This window comes from Watersipora subatra, chromosome 11 (genome assembly GCF_963576615.1).
Source record: "Watersipora subatra chromosome 11, tzWatSuba1.1, whole genome shotgun sequence".
In the NCBI taxonomy this organism is placed as follows: Eukaryota; Metazoa; Bryozoa; class Gymnolaemata; order Cheilostomatida; family Watersiporidae; genus Watersipora; species Watersipora subatra.
The window spans coordinates 42222835-42250164 of record NC_088718.1 but is presented as its reverse complement, the minus strand read 5'-3'; the positions used below and the strand labels follow the sequence as shown (position 1 = coordinate 42250164).

The 27330-nt window shown below is 35.8% G+C and overlaps 1 protein-coding gene across 3 annotated transcripts; it reads right to left on the bottom strand.

Moving 5' to 3' along the window:
- Window positions 1-162: 162 nt before the first annotated feature.
- LOC137408863 (uncharacterized) lies at window positions 163-27245 on the bottom strand. 3 transcript variants are annotated; one of them, XM_068095448.1, is made up of 11 exons: window positions 27174-27245; window positions 21094-21211; window positions 19131-19305; window positions 17428-17575; window positions 16327-16471; window positions 9026-9215; window positions 6804-6851; window positions 4383-4466; window positions 3266-3340; window positions 1671-1831; window positions 163-814 (listed from the first exon to the last, which is right to left on the bottom strand). In XM_068095448.1, the coding sequence occupies exons 2-11, from the start codon at window positions 21166-21168 to the stop codon at window positions 524-526; spliced, it is 1392 nt and encodes a 463-aa protein (XP_067951549.1). In that variant the 5' UTR covers window positions 21169-21211; window positions 27174-27245; the 3' UTR covers window positions 163-523. The 3 variants fall into 3 exon arrangements, with proteins under 3 accessions (XP_067951549.1, XP_067951550.1, XP_067951551.1); XM_068095449.1 differs by having other exon boundaries at window positions 21094-21176; window positions 27174-27234; XM_068095450.1 differs by lacking the exon at window positions 6804-6851.
- Window positions 27246-27330: the final 85 nt, after the last annotated feature.

The following is a 27330-nucleotide window of genomic DNA, read 5'->3' as shown; positions in this document are numbered from 1 at the left end:
AGTAAATGCATGCAAATATTTTTTTATTAGTTGGCAACGCCGCGCATTCAGTAGTAGCGCTATCAACAAAGAAAAGAGCTAAGTGGGAACAGAAACTAAAATGATAAAAGTTCAATCAAACATGGCAACAAGGAGAGTGGGTAAGATAACAGGCAAGATATCTGGAACGGAATGACAATATATTTGAGATTCGATATAAGCTCTCCACCAATAAAAAAAACTGCTAACAAAATAATAAGCAAAAAATAGCCCAAAAATTATAGAACCATGGAACATCTGATTTTAGATATGGAGAATAGACAATTTTTAAAGAACGATATTGGTGAGGACAGAAAGAGTGAGTATCAGTAACTCTCCTCGAATGACTAGATAAGCAACTAGGACTAACAAACTAACAAGTGCACAAAATACAATGAGCATAAATGGTGAAACAACTTTCCCTACTGAGAAGACAACTCTGAATATCAGTAACGATCAACTAACGTATAAAATTAACAGGAAACCAATTAACATGTGCAGTGTCTCATATAAAGGTACCTCTATGCATGAAGCCGAAAGCAATATTATCATCAACATCTCGCATAGGTAGAGGAGATCGTGATTGGTTGGTTGAGGAACTACTCGACGATGTAAACAGAGGATTGGTCGGAGACATGTTGGCTACAGCACCCCATCCTCCATGCTCGATGAGAAACTCTGCTGCTCTATCAAATATTATTCTCGCTGTATAGTCAGCGACAAATGTTACCCCTGCACGACCTTGTGACATAAGATGCGACACCAGGGCACTGCCGAACCTCATATAGAGAGCAATCTGCAAAAAAAGGATTTTGAAAAACAAACCAAAGAAACATGGCTAGCTTGAAGCAAACTACAATAGAATTACCACATCGGTAGAGACAAATTCAAATAAAGAGAGCAAATTTATCACAGCAATTGGACAGTCTCTATGAAACTCAAATACAATAGATTTTGACACATGGATAATGCAGTAGATTTCACAACACCTTATATAGCCTTAAGTTTCTATAAAGCGAACAAACATGTATATAGTATTGACTATCTGAATGCCTGGCGTTGCCCGGGTAATAAAAGTCTTTGCACAGAAAAATTATTTTTATTTAACATATAACAAAAGCTACCATTCTAATTTTCAAACTTAATACTATGAGAAAAATGTTTTGTGCAGGTCAAATAAATTGAGAAACAACATAAAACAACTATATAAGTGTTTAAATGTGAAATAATTAGCAAGTAATAGCTAAATTAAGTTTGTTTTGCTACAATTACAATAAAAATGATTTAGTAATGATACAATTAATACGAACAGAGAAAACAGAATAAAACCTGAAAATGTTGAATTAATAGTAACAACTCGTGCATAGAAGTGTGTGTGTATAAAAAAGATAACTGTTCCAGCAAATGCTATCCATCAAAACTGGTACAAATGTAAAAGTGAGATATCGGACAGTCTTTGTCTGATACCTTGTATGGCCGAACGAAGCGAGAATGTAGAGGCTATTCTTACTCAAGATAATACAGTTGTCCGCATAAAAGATATTTCCTGTTACTGACTTAGCAATCAAGCATTACGAAAAACCAGAAATAGAATACAGGTGCAATCCCTTAATCTTTCCTTGCTAATTCCATTAAAGATAAGCGCTGTGTACCTGATGCCAGCCACCAAGTGGAGAAAGGTTGTCAGTCACATCGTCTACTAGTTCAACAAAGTCGTTGTATTCGATACCGGGCTTTGGCTCCGGAATATGTGGGGGTGTCGGAGGCACATTCTGTCTAATGGCATCATTGAATACCCTGTCATATTGCTTACCTAGAAACAGAAACAATATGTCCATTGAGGTCAGAATCTATATATATATTGCTCAAAGTTGGTCGTCCGTCGTTGTATATGTCCAGCTATAACTGTTAAAATCTTGGAATAAAGAATTCATAAAGCAGATGATTTGATCTCAGAACTTTCAAATCGACAGTCCGACACCTAACTATGCCACATAAGCTTTATTATAGATACGCTCGGCGATATATGTCGCTATATAGGAGCAAATAGGCTACCGCTTTCGGTCACGATGCAACGTCATGGCGTAACGTCACGGAGAAGGGTAGCTCTTATTATTAAGCTTACTCAAATTAACATTTGGCAATGTAATAGCAAGTGGCAGGCAACTCTCATTGCTTATAAGCTGATTTTTAACACTCGGGTAACGCCCGCTAGCGCATCTAGTACATAGATAAATGTAACAACAATTTATGTCAGCGAAGTAGAAAGAATAGTATAATGTATCATGGTGACTTGAATAATATAGTAATTCAAACACTTTCTCTCCAGTACACGTTATTCAGTAAAATACTAAAGAAGTTAAAATTGTAGTAATTGTTTTTCTTTTTATGAAGCTGATATCATGACATGCTTGCTCCAAAGGCCACACGATTCATGTATGAACAGTTCTACATTTGCCCTTTAACTTAGGGATGACGGTGCTGTGCAAAGGCAAAGAGTACAAGACGGCATACATGGCCACTACATGAGTCGAGCTATCCATCTGATAAGTTCCTGTCTGCGCGAATTACACATAAATGCTGTGCAAAAAATATAACAATTCATGGCAATTTCCATTACATAAATAAAATTATATGTTACATAGTACAATATCTACCTGGAAAGATAGTAACCCCATGACCTTACATCAGGCCTGAAAGGGTACGCTTAGATTTTGGTGTCAGCTGCTTGTGAATTGATGAATTGTGAAAACATTGTGAAAACTTCGTGAAAAAATGAATAAATGAAATCATGACAAAACACGATCTACAGATGTTGGTACTTTTTGTTAAACTCAACAAAACAGCTCAATACGCTGACTTTGTCAGCGTATTGAGATATCTAATGTAGAGAATCTAACATACAGAAATGAAGATATCTAATTTTGGTACCAAGTCCTGTCACATTTGAATATTAGCTGAGAATAACAACTATTTCAAAAATGATCAAAAATATTTTTTAATCTGTTTGAATAATTTTTTCACAAGTAGCTTTTTCAGATAAGCAAGCAATGCCCACCTCAGGGTCTCCCTGCCATTCATAAACTAATAATAACATCGCTGAAACAATAATCTCTTACAGTGTACATCAGCCAACACGGAAGGGTAAGTCTATACCCGAAGAACTCCATGCCGTTTATCCAATGTGAGACACTAACATGGCCTGCCAAAACAAAATATATGAAACAATACTGAAAAACTTTCTTACCGATGACTTGAAGAAAATCAGCTACCTTCGTATGAGGTGTGCGAGGCAGCAAATCCTCATCGTCTAAGTTCAGACCTGCAATGAGGGGAAACTGACTGTATGATTATTTTATGAATGTCAAAAAATTAAAAATTTAGTTGCGCAATCAAATAGAGATAAGGAAAGTGCTGATCGATAGTTATACATCGCTTCATATGAGGCAGCGTCTGAGAATGCAACTACCTTATTCTCCCCATTATGTCTCTTTTTCCATAGTTTGCCCAGGGTTGCGGCTTATACTCCAGAGTGACTAACACGTGAAATTATTGACATATTATTTATTACCAGTCGTACAGCAAAAAGTAAAGTTGGAGTTGGCGAGAAACTTTCAAGAGATTCCACTTACAAGAAACTTAAGAAACTCCTAAGGACTGGGCGAAAGGCAGAGGATACTCCTACTGATGCGAAGAGAACGAATGATCAATTATGGGCTAAAAGCTAAGGGACTGATTTTTCTATCTCCGACACAAGCGTAATTGACAAGTAACGCTGTTGATAAACATTTCATTAGATTTTAGCTACTGCGTATTTGCACTGATTATGGATTGCTTTGGTAAACTTTTTAGCCCACAATTTTGGGCTAAGATAACTAGCTGTTGGATGAAGTTGATTAGCATGGTAAACTTCTTAGCATGTTATTTATGTTATAGTTATCAAAATAACTCTTGACATTTTATGTTAACGCGATCATGTAGTGTAAACACCCCGTTCTGGCTGTTGCTGCCTCTAGTATATTTTTTAATTGTTTGCTATTTAAATGTAATGTCTGTTCTTGATGTTTAATTTTATCTAATAAAGTTCCGTAAAAAATTTGATTTATTCTGCAGTGCGACTTATGCTTTTTCATTCATTATTGTACATCTTGAGTCTGTGAGACTTATACTCAGGAAAACACAGTAGTTACAATGGCAATAAATCAAGAAGATAACGTAAACCAAACATAGAAAATACAAGAATAAAAATTTCACCTTAAATGAATTTTCTTCAATGAACAGGAAAAAGAAAAGTTAGATTTTTTTTCTAATGTAGCAAGTAATTATAATTAAAAAATGGTTGGAACAATGGAAAAAGAACCTACCAGAAAGAGTCTTTGAAACCTCGGCATCAATGTCCATCAGCAGCTTTTCCTCTGGAGTAAGGAAGTCAAACTCTGACTGCTCCTCTTTTAGGAAAAATAATAAACATAAATACAAAAACTATAAATGTTGATAACTAGCTGTTGGATAAAGTCGATAGCTGAGAATGTATATTATTATATTAACGGAATATGTTATGCTAACCGGTTGTTACAATCTTGAAAGTACTGGCTTTAAACAGAATTATGAAAACAGTGAATAGTTCCTCTATAACATAATTAGTATATACTAAATTGTACTAAAATGCAAATGTGCCTAAATAGATACAAGAGCAGGCTGGATGATACGAATTTAAGCTGAGATATCACAGAGGTAAAAAAGACAGAAGCAGAAAAGAGACTATATTAGTGAGCGATAGCAGAATAAACAGCGGCACACAATGTGGTGAGTAATAGCATAAATATTGTGTAGCGTACAAATGTAGCGTTAGTTAAAAGTGTAGTGAGATTCTAGATAACGCTGTGAAGTGAATCACAGACTCCATGCGTCAATGACTGGTCCACCGTAGCACCATTGATACGCATAAATAACAAAACTGCGGAACTTTGATCACTTGATGAATGCTTTTCTCCACCTCAATGGCAAAATACTACAAATGAATTTTTTGAAGAATGAAAATTATAATCTTCAAAGATTTTGAACTGCGACCAGTAATATTTAGTTTGTATGAAAAACCAGGAGTAATAATTCCTACCACTGTCATTCATATGACCTTCCAACAAAAATTAATTTAGTGTAATATTACTTCAAAACTACAAATCATCAAAATTATTATAAACATCGGAATAGATTAACTACTAGGTAAAATGTGCTAGACAGTTTACAAGAGCATGAATGAATTTTGGTTATTGTAATCGGTTAAAATTTAAACAACTGGCTCAGCTCCAATTTCCTCCTACTATTCAAACCTGACTACAATTATTTTTCAAATCGAAGTTGACTTCTACAAAGAATATCTTTGAATCATGAAAATGCAGTTTGTGAAGTAGATCACAGCACTAGTGTGTAACAAGCTTGCTATATACTCAAATACACTTTAGTAAGCAGTCTATATAAGCCTGTATTTATAGACATACTTCGATATACACTGGGCAGCTCAGCCTACACACGCATACAGGGGTAAAGCTGCAGCAATAACACCATTGGCTTCAACTTTGTAAAAACCGGTGATTGTATTATATTTATATTATTATATATTATATTTCAGCAAGCTGAATATAAATTAACAAGCCAACAATAGAAATGAGGCAATCGGTGCGTGTTCATGCATTTAATTATTATTTTGTGTAACCGAATTATGCCCTTTTAGCAGTATAGTACACTGAAAAATATCGATGTGACGGTTTAAAACATGCAATTTTTGGAGATAAACATGAAACAACAATCTGAAGTTTCCTGTCTGTTCTTGGAAAATGCCAATCGAGAAAAAAATAAAACAGCACAATTTAATTAAGGCAGAGATTTTTACACACAAAAAATAAAAAAGGCCATGATAATAATGATGCCATTTGGAGTTTACCTTTAGCCTATGTTTGTGCTGATATTAAATTTTTTATGCTTTGAAAGAAACGATGTGACCCAACACCAAAAAATAAATAAAAACACAATTTAGTTTATTGAATATATGCCACAAGACTTTGTTAACTTTATAATTTTTGCTCTAAAAAATAGAAAAACCAGCTTGTAGGTGCAAGAAATAATTCAACCTTACAAGCTATACTTTTATTAGCAAGTTAAAACAACCTACACCTTCCACTGCTGACAAAACTTTCTGAACAGTGATCGGATGTTGTGAATTGTTCTTAAACAGCTAATTTGAAATGTACAGATTGGAAAGTTTTTCAAATCTATTTAATGAACAGTTAAAGATTCATCAAAGTTGTTGTAAAAGCAGAATTTAAAGCATTATTTATAATCAGCTCCTCCAACCAATCAGCAACAAAGTTGTCCATCCAATCAACAACCAGTTCCACCCAACTAGGAACGAACACTAACAAATCAGCAATCAGCCCGAGCCAATCAGCACACAGCTTCACACAACTAGCAGGAAGCTACAGCCCATCCGCAACCAGCCAGACATAATCATCATCCCACTCCACTCAAATCAGCGACTAACTTCACCAGCAACCAGCTCGTCTACACACGGTTTATCTAGCACACCTACTCTGAAATGAGCCTACACACAGTCCCACCTACTCATTGACTAATCAGCAACCAGTCCCACTCAACAATAAGTCTGAAATGGTCAGAAAACAGTCTATTCGGAGTGCCTAATGAGCTGAGCTAGATAAGGAGAGCGGTATGAAAAATTGCAGCGAATAGCAAGAAGTTGGCAGCAGAAATGTATAAACTAGAACCGTTACCCTGTAGTCTCGTCTGACTCATTCTAAGAGCTCCGTAACTCTGAGCAGCTGTAGATAAAGCGATAGAACTTGCAGCGAGCAGTTTAACAATCACAACCTCTCATTCGACTTACCCTTTCAACTTAATAGCAAATGACTTGCTAAATAAATGATACAAGTAAATGTTTCGCTTGACATAACGATATTAAAGGTGTCAGAATCTGTGTACTTTATGAACGTCCTACAGAGAACTCCACTTTAATGAGAATTAATGTTATCACAGAAATATTTAGCTTATCAAGAGAGAAAGCGTAGGTCGGTGACTAAAGCCAACTATCGTCATTATAGCCATGTAGTTGTAGTTCAACACCGCTACAAAAACAAACCTTATGCTACAGGCAGTGTTTTATTTTATTGAACTTAACCTAAAATAACCTAATAATCTTCACAATCTACTACAAAAATAGTTATGGGTGAATTGTTACCACACCAAACTTTTCAAGAACCTGTTGCTAAGGAATTAAGTCTATCACAGGCTGCTGTCTTTCATTATTATGCCACAAAATCAGTAGGTCAAGTCAGCAAAGCTTAAAGGTTGACTTGCAACAAAATTCACATTACCGTTATTTGATATCAAAAGATTCACCATGTCTTACTCTGTTGTGTTGCAGGTGAAAAATATGTGGAAATGTGATTACAAGCTCTTAAAAGCTCAAAAACAAACAGTTAATCGCAGCCACACGAGACCGCCATAGTTTGGATTCCTTTTCCAAAACGGCTCAAATGTGATGTAGTTGTGAGAGATGGTTTCTGTTTACACTTTCTTGCAACCTTATTCGTCGAAATATTTTCACAAATATACTTCACGCATTCAATAAAACTATGTCTATTGTTCTTACGCGTCTGTTTTATCGTCATTGTAATTCTATCACTTTTAGCACTGATATCTTATAACTTACCATAAAAAATTGTTAAACTTTTTAACCTTAGCTCGAAGGAGTACATATCATTGTCTGATAATCCTGACGAACCTGTTGGTCAATTGTGATAATCGAAAAGTGCTGCAGAAATTATTTGCAAAGTATTGGGTCACATGATCAGATTACGATTTGCCGATTAGACCAGGCAGAAACAAAACTGTAAAGTGGCGAGCATCTATATTTGATACTGGGTCTTCGGTAAAACCCGAAGTGTTTGTCATAAACTAGTACTACGATAAGTCTTATATTGAGCTTTTTATTGGCCTTTTAATTCACGTGAAAACATACGTGACACGACGATAACTAAATTTCGTGGTTACGTCATCGAAATAAAGAGATTCCAATCTACGGCGGCTTTTCGTTTTTGAGCATTTAAGAGCTTGTAATCACATTTCCACATATTTGGCACTTACAACACAACAGAGTAAGACATGGTAAATCTTTTGATACCAAATAACTGTAATGTGAATTTTGTTGCAAGTCAACCTTTAAAGTCACTTAGATATTTTGTTTACTGGTAACGCATCAAACTTAAATATTACAAAAATATCACAAGTGAAATCTCCATTTTAGCTGCTATACGAATATGAAAACGGCCTTTTGGTCGGTAAGCTTTTCGCTATACATGCCTGCATGAAGCGGGTCAAACACTCAGTCAGAAACATAGTATATATTTTGGATTGGGGTGGTAAGTCTGATCCTAGTTTTAACATAAAATATGAAAAACTATTATTGTGTAATGTTTGTAAAATTCTCATATCACACCTGCTGTAGAGGAATATATAACGAGGTTTCAAGTCATACAAAAGTGATTTGCTGAAATAAAACAGTCATAACTACTACCGAAGCGAGATAGTCATTTGATTACCACCTACAATAAAAAACCTTTCAATCTCAGAGTTACAGACAGCGCATGTGACTCCTTGTTTAAGCTAAATATTATTATTAATATAATAATAATGGAATACTTATCAAATTCTACTTAAAGCAAGAACTTGAGACAACAGACAACTGCAAAGTAACAGAGATAATTATATCTGAACAAGAACTAAAATGATCAATTATAACATGAGTAGAGATGTCATGTATTACTGTTTGTCTTACAGTTCAGAGGTCATTGTACCAGCCCCTCTTTCAATTGCTATGCCAGGACCTTGTAAAGCAAAAATCAATCAAGACTTAATTATCAACTAATTATCTACGCACTCGAAAGAAGGAGATCAGGATGCCTCAAGGCCACTGAAAATATCCTTATATACAGACCTATAACATCGACTTTAAGCTTGGGTCGGCAAGCCTTAGCTGCACTGCTCGACGGAGGGAAGACTGGAGACGCCGATTCACAAGTTATCTTAATACCATCGTCATCCGTCGCCATTTCCTCATCGTCTTCAGCTATTGATGAAGTAACTCCAATGACAGACCCAATAGAGTTTTCACCTGACACTGGCTCCTGCACCATAACATAATCCGTAGTACCATATTAATACTAGAAATTCCACTGTCATACAGCCCATGACCAAAGAGATATTGGAAAAAAGAAAGGGTACTGATGGTTGAGAAATGCAATATTAGCAGTCAAATGGCACTGCAGTGCAATAGGATAACTGCAATGGTAGCTGTAATGTACTGGGCGTTATTATATACAACAAACAGCAATAATGAAAGGAAAAGATTATATGTTTATATCTCTCCCCCTGCAATAAGAGAAATGTAATATTGGCCAATATTAGAAGTAAAATGCACTGATATTATTAGAATAACCAATATTATTAATATAGCAATAATATAAAACCAATGCACAATTTTGTTGACATTTCAAAACGTCATAGCTAGTAATATCAAGAAGTTGTGATATTTATATAGATTTTTCGAAAATCTGTACTACGTAGTCATTGTTCTGTAGTCATCCAAACTTATAATTAAATATTGTAATAACCTCATGAGGATCGTTAGAAAAAAAATCATCGTCATTTCCTTTACTTACACTGCGTTGGACATCAGAATACCAAAGTACTCAAAAGTGTCTAAACTCTAAAATGTCAGTTACTTTGAAATCGGCAAAAATGAAACGATTTCAGTACTCCTACGTTATTATCTGTATTATAAATATATTAGTACTCCTACTTTTATTAAACTAAGCTTGTCAAGCGTTTTGTGAAAATTTCAGCCAAATTAATTTGTCTATTTGTGTATAATCTGTTCAGATGGGTAAGTTTTAAGAGAATGTCGACAATTTACAAAGACTTGGTAACATATTTAAATAGGCTTATATGTGTTTTGTATCGTTATTATACTTTAACGACTCTACAAAACGATGGTTAAATTTGTTGATGAGATTTCGAGACAAGGATTTGTCTCATTGTTGATGAATCATTTTCATAAGTTGTGTGCACATGCATTTATCATAAAAACTCGTGGGATAATTTCACCAATTTTAAATACAACACAAGAGCGTACCGCTATGGCCTAAAACAGACGACCGCTGAATCTTTAGATTTCACTTTCTCATACTTTCAAATGTCCGGACTACGTCTGGGGGCCGAGCCCTCAGATTGTAGTCTAGACATTCGGGACATTCCCCCGATATTGTCAGATGCGGCCGTGTCGATTCGAAGAAATGACAACTTTGACAATAAGTAGCTTTGCCGAGAGACGACATGAGCGCGTGCCATCTCTCGCCTCCCGCCAAAGTGTTGTTTGTAATTTTCGTTTGTTATTATTACTGTTACTAATATTATACCGTATCCTATAACAGATATAGATATAACAGATATAACCATAGTATATATTATACTCTCTCATGTATATCTTATATGCCTATTGTAGCTTAGAAGTATGTGTGTGTGTGCGCGTGCGCACGCGAGGTTATAGGCTGTTCGATATAACGTATACCTCCTATAACGTAAATTCAATATAATGTAAAAAATGTATGCAAAGTTTTTGCTTCGTACTATGTAAAAATTTCCATAAAACGTTTATTGTCAAGTCGGGCGAGTTTTCAAAATCGATTTGAATGTTAGTTTATCTCGCTGCACTTGTGGAGGAAAAAAAGATGTGCAGACAGCGTTATATCTATAATTTATATATAACTTTCTCAACATTTTAGTTCGTCGTAATAAATCGTCAAATGTGTCGACAAAACAGAATGGGATAGCTGCGCAACTGCTCATTAATACGTAAAGGTTGACTTGCAACAAAATTCACATTACAGTTATTTGGCATCAAAGGATTCATCATGTCTTACTCTGCTGTATTGTAAGTGCAAAGTATGTGGAAATGTGATTACAAGCTCTTAAAAACTCTAAAGCGAACAGTTAATCGTAGCCATCACGAAAACGCCGTAGATTGGAATCCTTTTCCAAAACGGCTCAAATGGGACGTAATTGAACAAGATGGCTCCTGTTTACACTTTCATGCAACCTCACTCGACGGAATGTTTTCACAAATATACTTCACATATTCAATAAAACCATGTCTATTCTCCTTACGCGTCTATTTATTCATCATTGTAATGCTGTCACTTTGAGCACTGATATCTCAAAACCTAATGTAAAAATTTGTTTAATTTTTAACCTCAACTCTAAGGAGTGCATATCATCCTCTGATAAACATGAGGAGCCTGTTGGTCACCTGTGATAGCCGAAAAATGCTGCAGAAATTGTCCGTGCCATTTGGCAGAAAGTATGGGTCACATGATCAGATTATGACTAGATGATTAGACCTGGTTGAAACGAAACTGTAAAGTAGCGAGCATCTATATTTGATACGGGCTTTTCGGTAGAACCCGAAGTGTTTGTCATAAACTAAAAACAAGACGTTTTATATCGACTCTTTTATTTCACGTGATAACATCGTGTCAAAACGATAACCAAAATGTTTGAAAACGTCATCGAATGTTTGAAAACGTCATCGAAATAAAGAGATTCCAAAATACGGCATTTTTGTGATGGCTGTAATTAACTGTTTGTTTTTCAGCTTTTAAGAGCTTGTAACCACATTTCCACATATTTTGCACCTAAAACACTTCAAAGTAAGACATGGCGAACCTTTTGATACCCAATAACTGTAATGAGAATTTTGTTGCAAGTAAACCTTCAAAGGCGATTGATTGGTGCAGGTGTTACAGCATCGGTCTACCAATCTGAATGTCACGAGATGAAGTGTCATCAAAAGTTATCTTTTATCTTAACCTTGACTTCTGGATACAGAAATACTTTGTTGTTTTGCTTCATCGTAGACGTACAAAATATTTGTTATTAGTTTTACTTTGAAGTATATATTTTGCTGTTTAGAAAAAAATGAGCAAGTCATTGTAAATAAACATCGAAAATGTGCAGTTTCCATCAACTTGTTGTGAAACTACTGCAGCCATGGTCTATAAAAGCAGTGGAATCGATCAATAAAAAGGAGAATAGTTGTCGATGCAAACCAATAATACTGCAGTAATGGCACAGACCACAAATTAAACGAGTTACGTCAAGTTTTACTTTTTGGCATGGCCAAAGGAGTGAGTTTGGAAAGATCTTGGAATGCATTAGGCAAATTACATGTATTTTACTGTTCTTATAACGTAAATTCCCTCTAACGTAAAGGTTCCTAGAACGAATTACCATACTTTTTGGACTATTAGCCGCTACTTTTTTCTGATGCTTTGAGCCATGCGACCTATATAAGGGTGCAGCTATTCTTTGGCTTTTTCTTTCACCGCTAGGGCACATTAACCAGAATCTCCGGTTAGTGGGCCTCTAGCGGTGAAAGAAAAAACGAAACATTCACTATGTTTCCATGATGCGCAGTGCTTCGGTGTTGCGCCCTCTCCGAATCATGGAAATGGTGTCTTCGCACTGAAATCACTGTGCACTGGTCAGTGCGAAGCCAATGCAAATTAACAGCAAGGAAACAGCAATTGCGCAGTGGCTGCGCATAGCTCTCATGCCGTGGAAACAGATTATTCGAGAGCCATAGACTAGTACAAAAGTTATCCTGCTTTTCTTTGTTTTTGCTATTCTTCTGATATTTTTTCACTTAAATTTAATTATGGTCTGCTCCTACGAAGATGATGAAGTGATTACTTTTCTGGACTTTGTTATCAATACCAACACTTTTCAAAAAATAGGTGGCAAGCCCTAAAGTAACATTTCAATAATCTATACCCTATATAAATATTTATTAAAAATATATTATTTGTAAAAATTGTGTTAAGGTTTGTAAAACATTGTGAATGTGTATTGTAAATAAAAGTATGATGATGACAAAAGCATAAAAAGACCTTTTTTGACGTTCGGTACGCATGATCGATTACATGTATCCATCCAGCGATTCGATATATACAATTTCTCTTTTCTGGCTAATTTGCTGAAAACCACTGTGCAGCATGTAAATGTACAATCCCCTTGACTTCGGAGGGGGCTGTTTCGCAGTACTGCGCACCATGGAAACATAGTGAATGCCTAACAGTACTGTTCAGTTAGACACGAGGTTAAAAACGGTTAATACGAAACAGTGCCGTTAGGCAATGTTCCGTTTTAAACAACAAAGTTACTGCCATGTTAAAAAGCACCGTCCTGAGTTCTGCGGCTTATACAAAGGTGCGGCCTATGTATTGTTTTATTATTGGTTTTTTGGAAAATAAAGCATATGCGGCTTATATAGGGGTGCGGTTTATAGTCCGAAAAGTACGGTATTTACGTTGTGAGAGCGCCTAATGTACTGTAACTTTCAATTTCCAGACTTCTTAATAGGCTCACTCTATATTAGCCCTCACAAACGAGAGTCAACTGTAGTTAAGAGGGCAGTGTTATTGTATCTAACTAAAACCTGGTTCCCATATCGATTGCAAAACCCGGCGGTAATTTTGCGCAGCAAAACGCCTGCGACGTTAGGCTCATCGGCTTCTATTCACATAAAGCTGCATCGCTAATAACTACATCAAAAATGTTCACTCGCCATGCCGTTTCGATAATGTTGACCTGCACCTGTACAGCGAGGCGGTTTTGCCTGTGGCTTTTCACGAAATTTAAACAGTGCTAAACTTTCGCATTGAGTGCCGGCAACTACTGGCGGTACCCAACGCGTAGGTTCACGCTTCACCACTGATAACTCGCGGGTGCTGTCGCCGGCGCTTTGCGGCGTTTATGGGAACCAGGCTTTATATGAAATACAAGGATGTATATTCAAATTATAGAGATTTAGGACATTTTGTTAGGAGCGTCTACTGTGTAGCTACAGCCAGCTATATTTAATGGTACTTACGTTTTTATCTTTTTATTAACTTCTTCAACTAATTAAAAACGACGTATGCAGAAACTCGCATTTGACCCGCTCTAGAAATATGAACACGGCTTTTTACTATATATGCCAAATATGGTAGGTGTCGATCCAAAGGCGGCCATCTTCAATTTTTTCTGTTGCATTTTCAAGTCTGATTGCATGATTTTATGCTTTAAAGGTATATATATGTTTCTATTCTGTACAGGATTCCAAACTCAGCAAACACTTATAATAAGAGTAAAGAATACAGAAGCTAAATACTTTGGAAAAGCTGTTAGACTTTGACAGCAAGCTGGTATTGATTTGATTACAAGTATTATCTAGTAATTCTTTCCTTCACTCTATAACCTAGTTAATTAAAACTTTGTTGATTGGCTACTTAAAACATTGGTGCTAACTGTTACTATAATTAAACTGTTATATCTTTTTTAGAAGCAACTATCCGTGATCATTTTATCTGCCAACAAATATAATACTTCACCTGCCATGTTTAATAGTGACTTTAGTTAACTGGCTGTCATTCCTGCTCTATGCATTCGTGGCATACTTTAAAAATAAATTGTGAAAAGGTTTGATACATTTTGTGCAACCCCTTCAGCTGTCAGCGATGCCTCACATTAAATGGCGGTAGATGCACATTTCTCAGGTAAGTCTGCTATACTGGTAAGTATAAGTAAGATAGGAATGTACTCTAAGGCGCGAGTCTTCCTGACGCTATCCGCTCCAATTTCAACACGATATTTTTTGACGAATTTTTAAGAAGAGCTATGCAAATACTACTAATCAAGGTGAAAGGACACTGGCTTATGGAACCCATAGAGTTACTATTAGAAAAATAAACTCATTAATAGAAAATGCAAATATTTTTGAACTTGAAAATATGTGATTATATTCAAATAACAAATACAGTACACAACAGATGCAAGTTGTTGCAGGACACATCATTCAGCCATTGGTTTTCCCGTCATAACTGCAATATTCAGCACCATCGCTGATGTTATTTTTATAACCGTAGCAACCTTTACGGCTAGAGTTGTTCTCTCCTGTGAGTCTCAGCTTTTTATCAATCACGCCTCAAATGTCTTTCACTTTTTTATAGATTTTATTTCTAGTTAGGTCAGTCTGCTAAAATAGCTTTGACTGAAATTGTTGCTCTGTTAGAGAAGTTACAAACAATGGTAAAACAAAAATCCGATGTGGAGTTTTAATTTTGTTGTTATTGTAGGGTAGATCACCGCTAAACATATCGGCGATAATCAGCGTATGTAGTGTGCATAGTGAAACTTGGATGATTCTGTTAGATACCATCACCAAAATTCACATTCACTATCGCCACAGACATCTGAAAGAAGGCCCTTTGACCAGCAACCAGCTTTCAAAATCAAGAATCAAAATTTTTTTACTATAACTATTAGAGAAGACATATACAAGACACTGAAGTAATTGATTTTCAACGGAGACAAAATTGGAGCATCTAGAGGACTGCAGAGAAGTTGACTGGTGATTTGTTGTTACACAAGTGCACATTTCATAGGTGGCTAACTCAATTTCAACAGCAATGAATCTTCCTATCTACTACTCTGCCGTAAAATTACAAAAAATACTTGATAATCTCGGATCATGTCTATATATTTAACAGCCTGCTGCCAGAGAACAGTATACAGAAAGTTATGTCACCAAGGAAGGGTGAATGGATCCAGTATGGTCCCCTTATACTTCCTGTAACATTACTCTGTGCAACTGGAGTAAATTTAACGATGACAAACTATCCACTTTCCAACTATGAAACAAAATATATTTTACAGACTAGTTCTGAGGCTAATTATATGCTGTTCTAATTAGATCCAACTTAACAGTTTCAAGCATAGAATTTAACATGCTTCTTGAGCACAGAGAGCTTTTATCAAGAGCGCAGTACAGAGAGAGACGTGCCAAATGAAATATTAGAGGACCATATTGGCCCCATTTATACTCCCTTGGTGACATTACTCTCTATATACAGTGCTTCACCCTCTGCTGCTCTACATACCTTCTAGTAGGATCCTGGATAAAGGTTACCCATCAGCAGTGGTGAGTTCAAATACAAAAACAACTTTGAATCAAGAATATTATCATAGATTTGATTCACGAATGATCAATACCTTGAGGTAATCTGTACGTAGGTAAGCTTTACCTTGAGGTAAAGCTTATCCAGCCATTACTAATTCTAGTTCTGTTATCAAACTAGGCGGGTTAGTTTGTAAGTAATTAGTACAGTGAATGTGACATATAACAAAATGATATTAGCATACCTTGGTTCGCTCCTCCACACGTTTATTAGGATAAACAAAAGCGGGAGTAGAGTTGAATCTGGGCCGACAAAATTTTCGCTTTCTCAATCTGTCTCTGTTGACTAGGGAGTCGGTCTCCCATAGCTGAAACTGTCTGTCACTCTCACTGTATAGAAAGATGAACCAAGGGCTAAACTCTTTTGTTAGGTTACCAGCTAGCATCGGTACAACCTACTAACCTTCCTGAGATATTCAATTTGAACCTTTGGTAGATTAAAGCTACTTCCATACAATCAAATCTCTAGTCATGACATGTTTTGCTTTTATGTTTATAATTTACGCCCCAGGCGTGACATGGTGGTCTAGAACTCCTTACCTGCAAGCAACAGACTGGGGGTTCAACTCCCAAAAATGTCACTGATGGTAACAGAAATAACATCCAACCTTAGATTGCTGTTCGCAACTGGGCATACCTCCAGTGATCAAAGCTCCCTTGTCACTAAACTCAGACATGCCCAGCCAAGATCAGAGAGCGATTGTTTGTGCAGCAATAATCTTACCCTTTCAAATCGCAATACCCTTTTCATGATTACAGTTTAGGGGCTTCTGAACACAAAAATGTATAAAGCAGCCAATAGTGGAGTATTTGATCCCACCCAACTGATAACAACTGAGTAATGAGCAGTTGTGTGCTCCTGATAACTCAACATTCGAGAGTCAAAGGACAACTTATGTTGCTTGTTAGAGAGCAGACGTGGTCTAGACCAACAGACCTGTGAACGACAGGCTGGGGTTTCAACTCCCAAAAAAGTCACTTGTGGTGACAGGAATAACATCCACCCATATACTGCTCTCTACAACTGGGCATGTCTCTAGTTGCCGAGGTTTTGTTGCCACTGGACTCAGACATATCTAGTCAAGATCACAGAACCATTGCTTATACAACAATGCTCGTGAAATATGCCCAGCCTCTGCTTGCAGTAAGCTAAGCGGACTTACTTTTCTATTTTCAAGGAATCGTTCACACACAAACGCTAGTCGGCATACCGACTTGGATACATTTAAATGAATGCCTCTCAACAATTAAAGACTCGAGCAAACCACCAACAAGAGATCAATCACCTGTTTGAAGGAGACTGCAAATGCGAAACGGAAGGAGAAGAGCTGCAAGAGGAACAACTTCCTGAGATGTAATGTAAGACGACAAGCTTGGTGTCACTCATTAGCCTGTTACGGTCAAAACTTGCAGTCAGACCACTGAGATACTTGTCTAAAAACAGAGTGAAAAATAGAATCATTCCAAGTACAACGCAACCACTGTAACTTTGGAGTTGCCCTTCCAATGTTCTTCAAAACTGCTACACACCAAAAATTGATCATTTTTCCATGCTGCTTTACAAAGCCAGGTATCCAACTAATCTTTCTACGACATTCTTAGGCGCTCGCTGTCAGTCATGCGCAAATTAAAGCAATTATTGCAGCAATTATACTTTTGAAATTCCAAGATATGGATATGAAAAGGATATGTTATACAAATGAATGCAACACTATTGACTTCGTCATAATAATATTGATGAATGTAATAATATCATTGTATCAACTCATTCTAGCACTAAAATCATTCTAGGTAAAAAACAAAAGCGATAAGAATAGAGTTGCAAGTGAAGTTCAGTACATATTCAACCCTACAATGTTACAGCGAGCTGCCGAAATGTACTAAAACATATTGTGAATTGCTGTTATTGAGAATATTCGATCAAGTACAACTTTCTGTAATATGCTGTTTTAAGCGATGCTGCAAGTTATCTTAGGGCTAACAAAGTAAAGACGACTCACACGATGAAGAAGTACGATTCTTCGATTCAAGTTTATTCACTCAAAGCAATACTAACCCTACTAACTACTATTAATACTAAACCTACTAACTACTACTAATACTAACCCTACTAACTACTACTAACCCTACTAACTACTACTAACACGACCACGAGCTCAGCATGACCAATAGCCGCATGGTACGGCTATAGTAGGCTTCATACAAACCATTTCTGATTAGTGAGTAGTTAATTAATTAACCAATCGTATCCGTACTTAGACGAAAGGAAACAATTATCTGCATACGTTACAGTTGAGCGTTATTTGATATTAGTTATTGTGAAAACGGAACCAGGAACAGATAAGTGATAAAATTCTAGCGATGAATAGGTTGAAGTTAAGGAATGTAGTTGAAAAACACATACTAAAACTTAGCTTTCAGTATGTGTTTAGTAATCTAAATTCATTTGAGTTAAATTTAAAGTGTATGATATACATCTGTCTCGAAAGCAAGAACTCCCAACGGTAGTTCATTATCACTCAGTACACTTAAATTACTGTAGGTAACTATAGTTACTAAGATTAACATACTATTATGTCACTAAATTCTAATATGTACAACATGCATATATAACATTTTGATTTCTTTACCAGGATGTGTTTGTATTAGATAATTACTATAGGTTTCTATACACTTCTATACAGCATTTTCGCCTTACGATGTATGGCTAATGATATACAGTGGACGACCATAGCATATGGTCGTCCACTGTTAATCAAATTTAAAAATATGCAGGCTATTGAATAAAGCTGCAACCTATTCATCAGCTGTTTGGATATAACAGCATAGCAAATGACATCTTTGAAAGTTACTAGCTGTGAATAACCTCTACTGGTTGAACCCAACAGCAATTATTGACTCTCCCATAGAGCAAACATCATAAGGTCAATGAACCTACACACTTAGTTAATTGCAAATACTGAAACGTCTTTACTGTGTGAGCAGTTACCTGACTGGGAATGCTTGAGTGGAACGCGTGAAGGAGCCATGGCTATGTTGTTCTCCTCATCATACTCCATACCATTTGGTAGAAAAGCTTCTTCCGCCTCCTCGAACTGGTCAACATTGATGGAAGGGCACTGCGCATCACCCCCAACACTTGCGTATGGACTGCTAAGGGCATCCTAAAATATAAAGCTACAAGCTATGTAATGAGTGAATTTCCTCAGAGAAATGCTACCTAATAACACTGCAGCGAGGCAGAAAAATCAATAAATTTAGATAAAGGAAGTGTTCAAACAATGAACAACATAGTAATACAACGGCTAAACTTTGAAAGGCTGAGACGATAATTTTATAAAATATTTGAGTTTTAAAATTTATAATTGGATTACGAGTCAGTGAAAATAAGTCCTAGGACAGTGGCTCCCAAATGGTGGAGAATTTTCCTTTTCAGGGGAATTCCGGCTTTAATTTATAAATCTTTGCTGATACATTGTATTTGTAAAGCTGTGCATAATAGCTACATGCTGCATATTGTTGTTTGTTGTTAATAAACTGGGTGTTTATTACATTGTGTACTATCTTGTGATTCATAGTTCCATCATACTTTCTATAACTTTGGGGATTTTCTACTTCCTTTTCACCAATAAGATGCTGACCAGACCTTTATAAAGATAGTTAAACTACTAAATGCTGTGATACTTAATATTTGGTGCTGTGGAATACAGAAATGACAAAATATGAAAAAGTATGCAAATTGAAAGCAAAAGGAAGCCTGATAGAATAGGAGAAATAGAGTTTTCGTAGTCTGGAAGGGGGAATCCAGCGAACCTAATTGGGAACCCCTGTCCTCGGAGTTTAACAAACACCTGTCAATTTTGAAAAGTTGAAATATGAAGTTCTTTTTTGTGTAAACCAATTGAACAAAATGTGAAAACTTATTTCAGAATTTACATTTTAAAAGATTCAAATGCTACGCGAGGATATCCTGCAGGCTCGCATGTTTATTCTATAATAATATTGGACACGACATAAGCCCATTTTGGTTGTTTACATAATTTTGTCGCTGTCAAATATGTTTAAGACTCCGAGGTCTGACTGAAAAGTTACCTCTAAAAACTAAAAGGCAATTCATTTAACATACTATCATCGATTACTCCGGTTTGTCGGTCCTATCAAAAATAAATATTGATTTAAATGAACAAAAATGGTGAGTAAAGCAACTAAACAGGTATGAGCAATGGTTTTGCAAGTCACTGACCAAATCACATACAGCTGTTCAACGATCTAATGAATAGGAAATCAGATGACAGTGAGATGAAAACTATTAAAAACTTAAAAATCTGCCCCCATCACAATGTTAGACTGTGAACACTCAGCTTGAGGATTTCCTGTAACTTAGGTATCTACTATCCGCTACAGACAAGGTTTGACAAATCCTACAAACAGGGTGTAACAAATGTGTATGACAGAACATACATATAATATGATCAAAAAATGATCTCATTCAATTTACAAAAGTTTCTTCTCCCAAAATGCAAATTGCACAACCCTTCACCAATACAACTGCGAAGAAAATTTGATCAACCAAAAGTGATAATGCAGATTACATTTCTTGAATGGTTTAGATCGAGCAAGAGGCATTGCTGTCAAGCTCTTGCATGCCATAAAATAATTGCAAAAGCGCAAACTATAAAAAAGCAACCAAGATAATTTTAAAGTTATATCTACTGAACCAACGAGATGTGGGAGCAGCCTGGGTAGAGATTTATAAGAACTTACCATAGTCGTGGCAGCGAGCTCAAGTATGAAATGCGCTCCCAAACAATCCCCACACCGACTATTAGCACAGAAAGTTCAATGATACGTAAGAATCTTACGGCTACTGGTTCAATAACACAACTGCAAACAGCGCTGTGTAATTTAGCTAGTCTATGCGCAGATTCTATAATATTAGCGAGGGCAATGACCTGATACATGCTGTCGTCACTCGTAATGTCAGCCACCTTCTGCGGGCTGAGGGCTTCAGCCTCTACGCTTTCCATTCTAAAATCTATGGAAATCTCTCATCATTTCTGTCTCAGGAAACTATAAATCAACAGCAACAAAACCATAATTATGATAAACAGAAATAATGAAATATAGATTCCAGTACTGATATCAAATCTGATAAACGAGTTTAAATAATCTATAACTAGCTATAAATACTATGATGAAATCAAAAATAACAAAACTATTTGTAAGTAATCAAAATTCAATCTACAAACTTATATGAACAGCACATCGGAGACATTGGCTCATTTATATACACTAGATTTCCATGACTAGCATGATGCAAATTTGGAGTTGTGCGCGTGTTGCATTACCGTGCGATAACTGTTGAGATCGACATGTTTAGTATGCTGCGGATTAATGCTGTCGCTTTGTTAAAAAAGGTAAGCAATTCTATGCCGTAGGTCAATAATTAGCGACACAGTCTTGTCAGGCACAGAAGTGTTTGGAACATTCGAGACACTCATATTGGAATGAAAACGACAAGTGTGTAAATGTTTAAAATGGAATAGCTTGCGCGGCATTTACTTGTGCATCATTTGCAAGTGTCGTTTTCATCATTTACAAACGTGAAACATTCATTGAAGATTTGCGAGTATCAAAACTAGCGACTAGTATCAAAACTTGCAAACATCATCATTGCAACATCAAAACTAGAATCTCTGCAAACATCATTATTACATCATTTCGCTGTTTTTCTTGGTACATTTTGCAAAATGTAAAATCGCAAAGTGCTTGTGGCACCCTTCGACATGGCTATTAAACGACCTTGACCCTCAAAAGTGTTGAATGAACCTAAAAAAGCAAAATGCTTATGATTAATGAAACAGTGACTTTATTAGATGTTTTTATTACTTTCTATTTTACAAATTTTCAATTTTTGTAAGGGAACCTATTAACTAGTAAATAGGTTCTCAATTAACCACGAAACGAGAGGGATTACTATACTTTTTAAAGTACCACAGTAGCATGATCTATTGCATGTGAAGGTATGGAATATGAAAGTAGGGGTTGAATAGCTGAGTTGAAAAAATTGTAAATATATTAGTATACTGCCACTCATATGAGAAACGATTCACAGCTAAATGAAAAATGTATTATTATTTTTGACAAAGACTTGACGGAAAAAGGATGGTATTTGACACAATTTAGCTATAAGCAATAAGTTTATAAAATTAGTCAGCCTCTATAACCTGTGAGGCATTGGCTCTTTTTTTGTATGCTATTGTGGTTTATATTAATATATTGACATGATTTTGGGCTGTAAAAAGGTGAGACAACTAAGATTTTTTGGAGAATTGCTTTCACTTTTGAACATAGTGATTTCTCAGTCCATCAACTAATCCCTGAATGTTGTGTAGCTTAGAACCCTAAGAAAAAGTAGAACAAATCAACAATTTTCTAACAAATAGAATAAAGTTTTCCCATTTTTTTAGTGTTGGTGTTACATTTCCATAGTCTTCAGGGCTTAAATTAGGAATACTATTACAAGTCTAAGTACTGCCATCGTTTAAGCTTTGCAAGGTGAAAAAACCGGTAAGGCAAAGTTTACAGTAAAAATTTAGTTACGAATCTTTTTATAACCAAAATCTGCCGCCATTCTCTCACAATGTGACTTACCTAAATAGGCTCCCAATAAGATTAAAAACATTTGATTTAATAATTTCTTTAAATATAATTTGTTACAATTTAGCTGTCCGGAGGTTAGTAGTGAGCAATCAAAATAGTGCAAAATCTAGTGAGTTCTGGCAAATCTACACTTCATAATTTCATTCTAGAATTACCAGAATGGATTAAGCAGCCTTTGTTGTAGCAGCTATAAAGTTTGTTATTGAGTTTTCATAAAAGCCTTGAAGCATCTCATGGGCTTAGTTCCTTAAAGGTTGACTTGCAACAAAATTCACATTACAGTTATTTGGTATCAAAAGATTCACCATGTCTTACTCTGTTGTGTTGTAGGTGCCAAATATGTGGAAATGTGATTACAAGATCTTAAAAGCTCAAAAACGAACAGTTAATCGCAGCCACACGAGACCGCCGTACGTTGGAATGATGGAATCCGTTAATTGCAGCCATCATGAAAACACCGTACGTTAGAATCCCTTTCAAGACAGCTCAAATGGGACATAGTTGAACACGATGTGCTTCTGTTTACACTTTCATGCAACATCATTCGTCGAAATATTTTCACAAATATACTTCACGCATTCAATAAAACCATGTCTACTGTCCTTACGTGTCTATTTCTTTATTATTGTAATGCTTTCACTTTGAGCACTGATATCTCAAAACCTACCGTAAAAATTTGTTTAATTTTTCAACCTTAACTCTAAAGAGTGCATATCATCCTCTGATAAACATGAGGAGCCTGTTGGTCACCTGTGATAGCCAGTTTAACATGGTTTTGTTGAATGCGTGAAGTATATTTGTGAAAATATTTCGACGAATGATGTTGCATGAAAGTGTAAACAGAAAGCATCTCTCACAACTACATCACATTTGAGCCGTTTTGGAAAGAGAACCCAAACTACGGCGGTCTCGCGTGACTGCGATTTTCTGTTTATTTTTGAGCTTTTAAGAGCTTGTAATCACCTTTCCACATATTTTGCACCTACAACACAACAGAGTAAGACATGGTAAATCTTTTCATATCAAATAACAGTAATGTGAATTTAGTTGCAAGTCAACCATTAAGATTATTTATCATATTGGATTGAATATGAATTTGACAATTACTTCAGCTATTTAAGCATGTCTTCTATATATCAAAAGAATGCATCGATAATATATATACAACTATTTTTGCAGTGGATAGAGATAACTTGGTTGGCATACAATAGCTTAAGGTTAGTCTGAAAGCTTAAAAGTAACAAATGCGAATCGTAGTACATAACCTGCCATAGAACAATCAGCTAATTAATATGAGCTGTGTAAACTATATTAATACTACTGTACTATTAATATTAGATATAAATGATGTGGTTGGCCACATGGCCTACTTCAATCTTGTACTACAGTGTCGTAATATAAAGTTACCGAAGTGTATTGCTAAACAGGTTTGTGAATAATGTTTCACCTGAGGTTTAATAAACCTGAAATATGGAGTTACCGACTGTGTTAAGATATGTTATGTTAACATGTTAATGTTATGTTAAGGTAACTTTATGTTCCGCTTTTGAGACAATTTAACAATTTTAACTTTAACATTTAACTTTAATTTTAACCAGCATAGCTTTAGTCTAGGCAGAGATGCACAAGAAACAACTAATATAAATTACATTACACACTAATCGACAAACGTGTGGCACAGGACATCATATATGAACATAAAAACGCAAAAGAGAAAATATTAAAAAGGGTGTAGTATCCTGATTAGGTAAAAAGGAAAAATAAAAACCAGCGGCTTCAAAAACATTCAAAGCACATAAATTACATAATTTTTTTATTGTATATTTCAATACATCAGAGTCTTGGCTTTCGAATGAGCTATTGTTTGTCATGGTGAGACAGACGTTGGTTGGTGTTTATAGGATTTCCCCAGAGCTTTACAGCGAAAAAGTTTACTGGCATAGTCTCAAAAATTGTGACGTCACAATTCTCATATTCGTTGTTGTGTGCTCTTACCGTTTATTTATCAACTACGAAAGTGACGATAATGACGCTAGTGGCAGGCGAAGGTAGGACAACTCCAGAGAACGAATAAAAATGACAAAGGAATCAGTGTCATTTGTTCTCCATGTACATATTATTTCTATGATAAGTACCTCAGACTCCAAGAACCATACTATATTTTCCCGATGATATTATGCACTAGCTCTTTATTTTTAATGCGATGTTAAGGGTGACGACTGAGACTAATTAATTTCAAGCATTGCGTGATCTCGCGAAAGTGCGATTGACATTTAGTCCTAGGGCCACGCAACCGCAGGTCATAATTTAATCGATGTGATTTCATTACCTTTATCAACGACAGTACATTTACTGAAGCATAATTAATTAACCCAGAACATGTGTTTGTATTGGTCAGCACGATCGCGGGCATTGTTGATTATCTAGAATCCTAGTTTATTATTAGCGCTCTCCGGGTTTAACAGCACCAATTGTCACAAAAAACCGCAGCCTCAATGGCAGCGAAAGGGATCGACGACCCAAGGCTAAATGAGAATTATGACGCCACATTTTGAGTACCTGAACCAAGTGTTTTTTTTGCAGGACGTAATTTTGACACCCCGTTTTTCATAGTTCTACTATTCTTTGTGTATTGAATATAGGCTCATTCGAAAGCTAAGACTTTGATGTATTGAAATATATAATAAAAAATTATGTAATTTATGTGCTTTAAACAAGATAATCAAAGCTGCTGCTATATTAATAAATTGGAATTTCAAGAGAGCTGTCAAGTAAAGTTCAGCAATGAGAACGAAGCGCCTATCTGAAGCAACTGCGCTGTGATATTGCACAATTATAAGGTCATGAAAATGAAAATCGCTACGCATACTCAGTGACCAAACACTTTAGCTATTCCAAACCAAGCAGCTCAAACAATTGTATTATAGGATAAGAACCACTAACGCTATAAAGGTGTTCAAAGCAAAAAATATACAGGTTCAACTTATTCGACGGTATCTCAATGTCTATATGAGAAATATAAAACTCAATTGAGCTCCAATACATTTTACGGTTTTTATATATGTATTTACTAAAGATATGGTAATTTAGAGAACGAAAAAGCAACTGGAAGCCTTCTAGATCTCACTACAATTTCAGTACATATATGCCATTATTATTATACCCTTGAGCCTCCTAGCCTAGCTAGTAATCCCTAGCCTCCTAGCAATTTGTCTCACAAATAACGGCATTGCGGGTGAACTACTGCAAAGCAGTATAAACGCTAACATTTTGTTACTGTAGTAAAATTATGAGACGTTTTGTTACATGAAGCTCAGAAGAATGACAAAAATTGTTTGAAGTCTAGTTGAAGAATATCTATATGTAGGGTATCTCTTGTGGCCAGGCTAGAATGCAGAGATAAAATGGTTAAATTAGAGAATAGAAGAAAGAAAAGTAATAAAATAGTACATTTAAAACTTCAATACATAAAATAGTTTTTCACAGCATTAGTGTTTATACTTTATAGTGTCTTATATCGTTGCGTCTAGTAAAATATGAGGATCGGTTTGTTTGAACTGATAAATATTAACTTTAAGATCTTGAGATTGGACTTTACTCAAGGTATGCAAGTCTTTTAGCTCCCATCTGTGTTTAAAGATTAACCAGTCTCCACTTATTATTAAAAAAATATTATCAAGTTTATTAAAGCCACATGTCCATCTAAAAGGCTTGCGGTTAATGTTCTCTAGATCTGTAACTAAGTATATTGTAAGATCTGGGTTTCATGTCTCCGATGCCTGTTCCAGCATTGGCAAGCAAACGCGTTTTGAGAGTACACATGATCATAAAATGGGTAGCATTTGAGAAGTCTAAAGATTTTGGCAAGTCTCAAGAGCTGCACATACACACCTAGGAAAACATAATTGCTAGAAGGTCTTAGAGGTTATGACCTCAAGTTTGTAGCTAACGTTTATGTTAGCTGGATACGTGAATGACAAGGAGCAATTATTGACGTTTGTTTAGTTCCCAAGCTTTTGCCAAGTTTGACACTGACAGTTAGTTGATCTTGAAACTAGTGTCTTGAAATATAAAACTCACCTGAGCTTCAGCGCTCTTTAGGTTGAGCAACTTTTTGCTAAGTTAAAGATATGGTAGTTCAGAGTAGGAAAAAATTACTGCAACCGCTTTATGTCTCACGATGATTGCAGTACACATACGCTTAAATAACTATTAAAGCCTAGGAGTATAATGGCCTATAATGTCTGATAAAGTAATGATGTAGAAGAGAATAAAAACTGATTTTGGTACTATCTGGTTTCAAACTCCAACAAAGCAGCAAATCTGTAAATTATCCTCTATATTACATATAATTACGTAGGGCTAATACCTCAGTGAACAACTAAAGCAAGCATGAAACAGATGAACGCGTTGCAATGAGGATTTTGAAAAAGTGAACATTTTACGCTGTGTAGACCTACCATCTCGGTTGCCCGAAAATCGGAAAGACAGGGGATATCGGAGTTCAATTATAAACGTCACGTTCA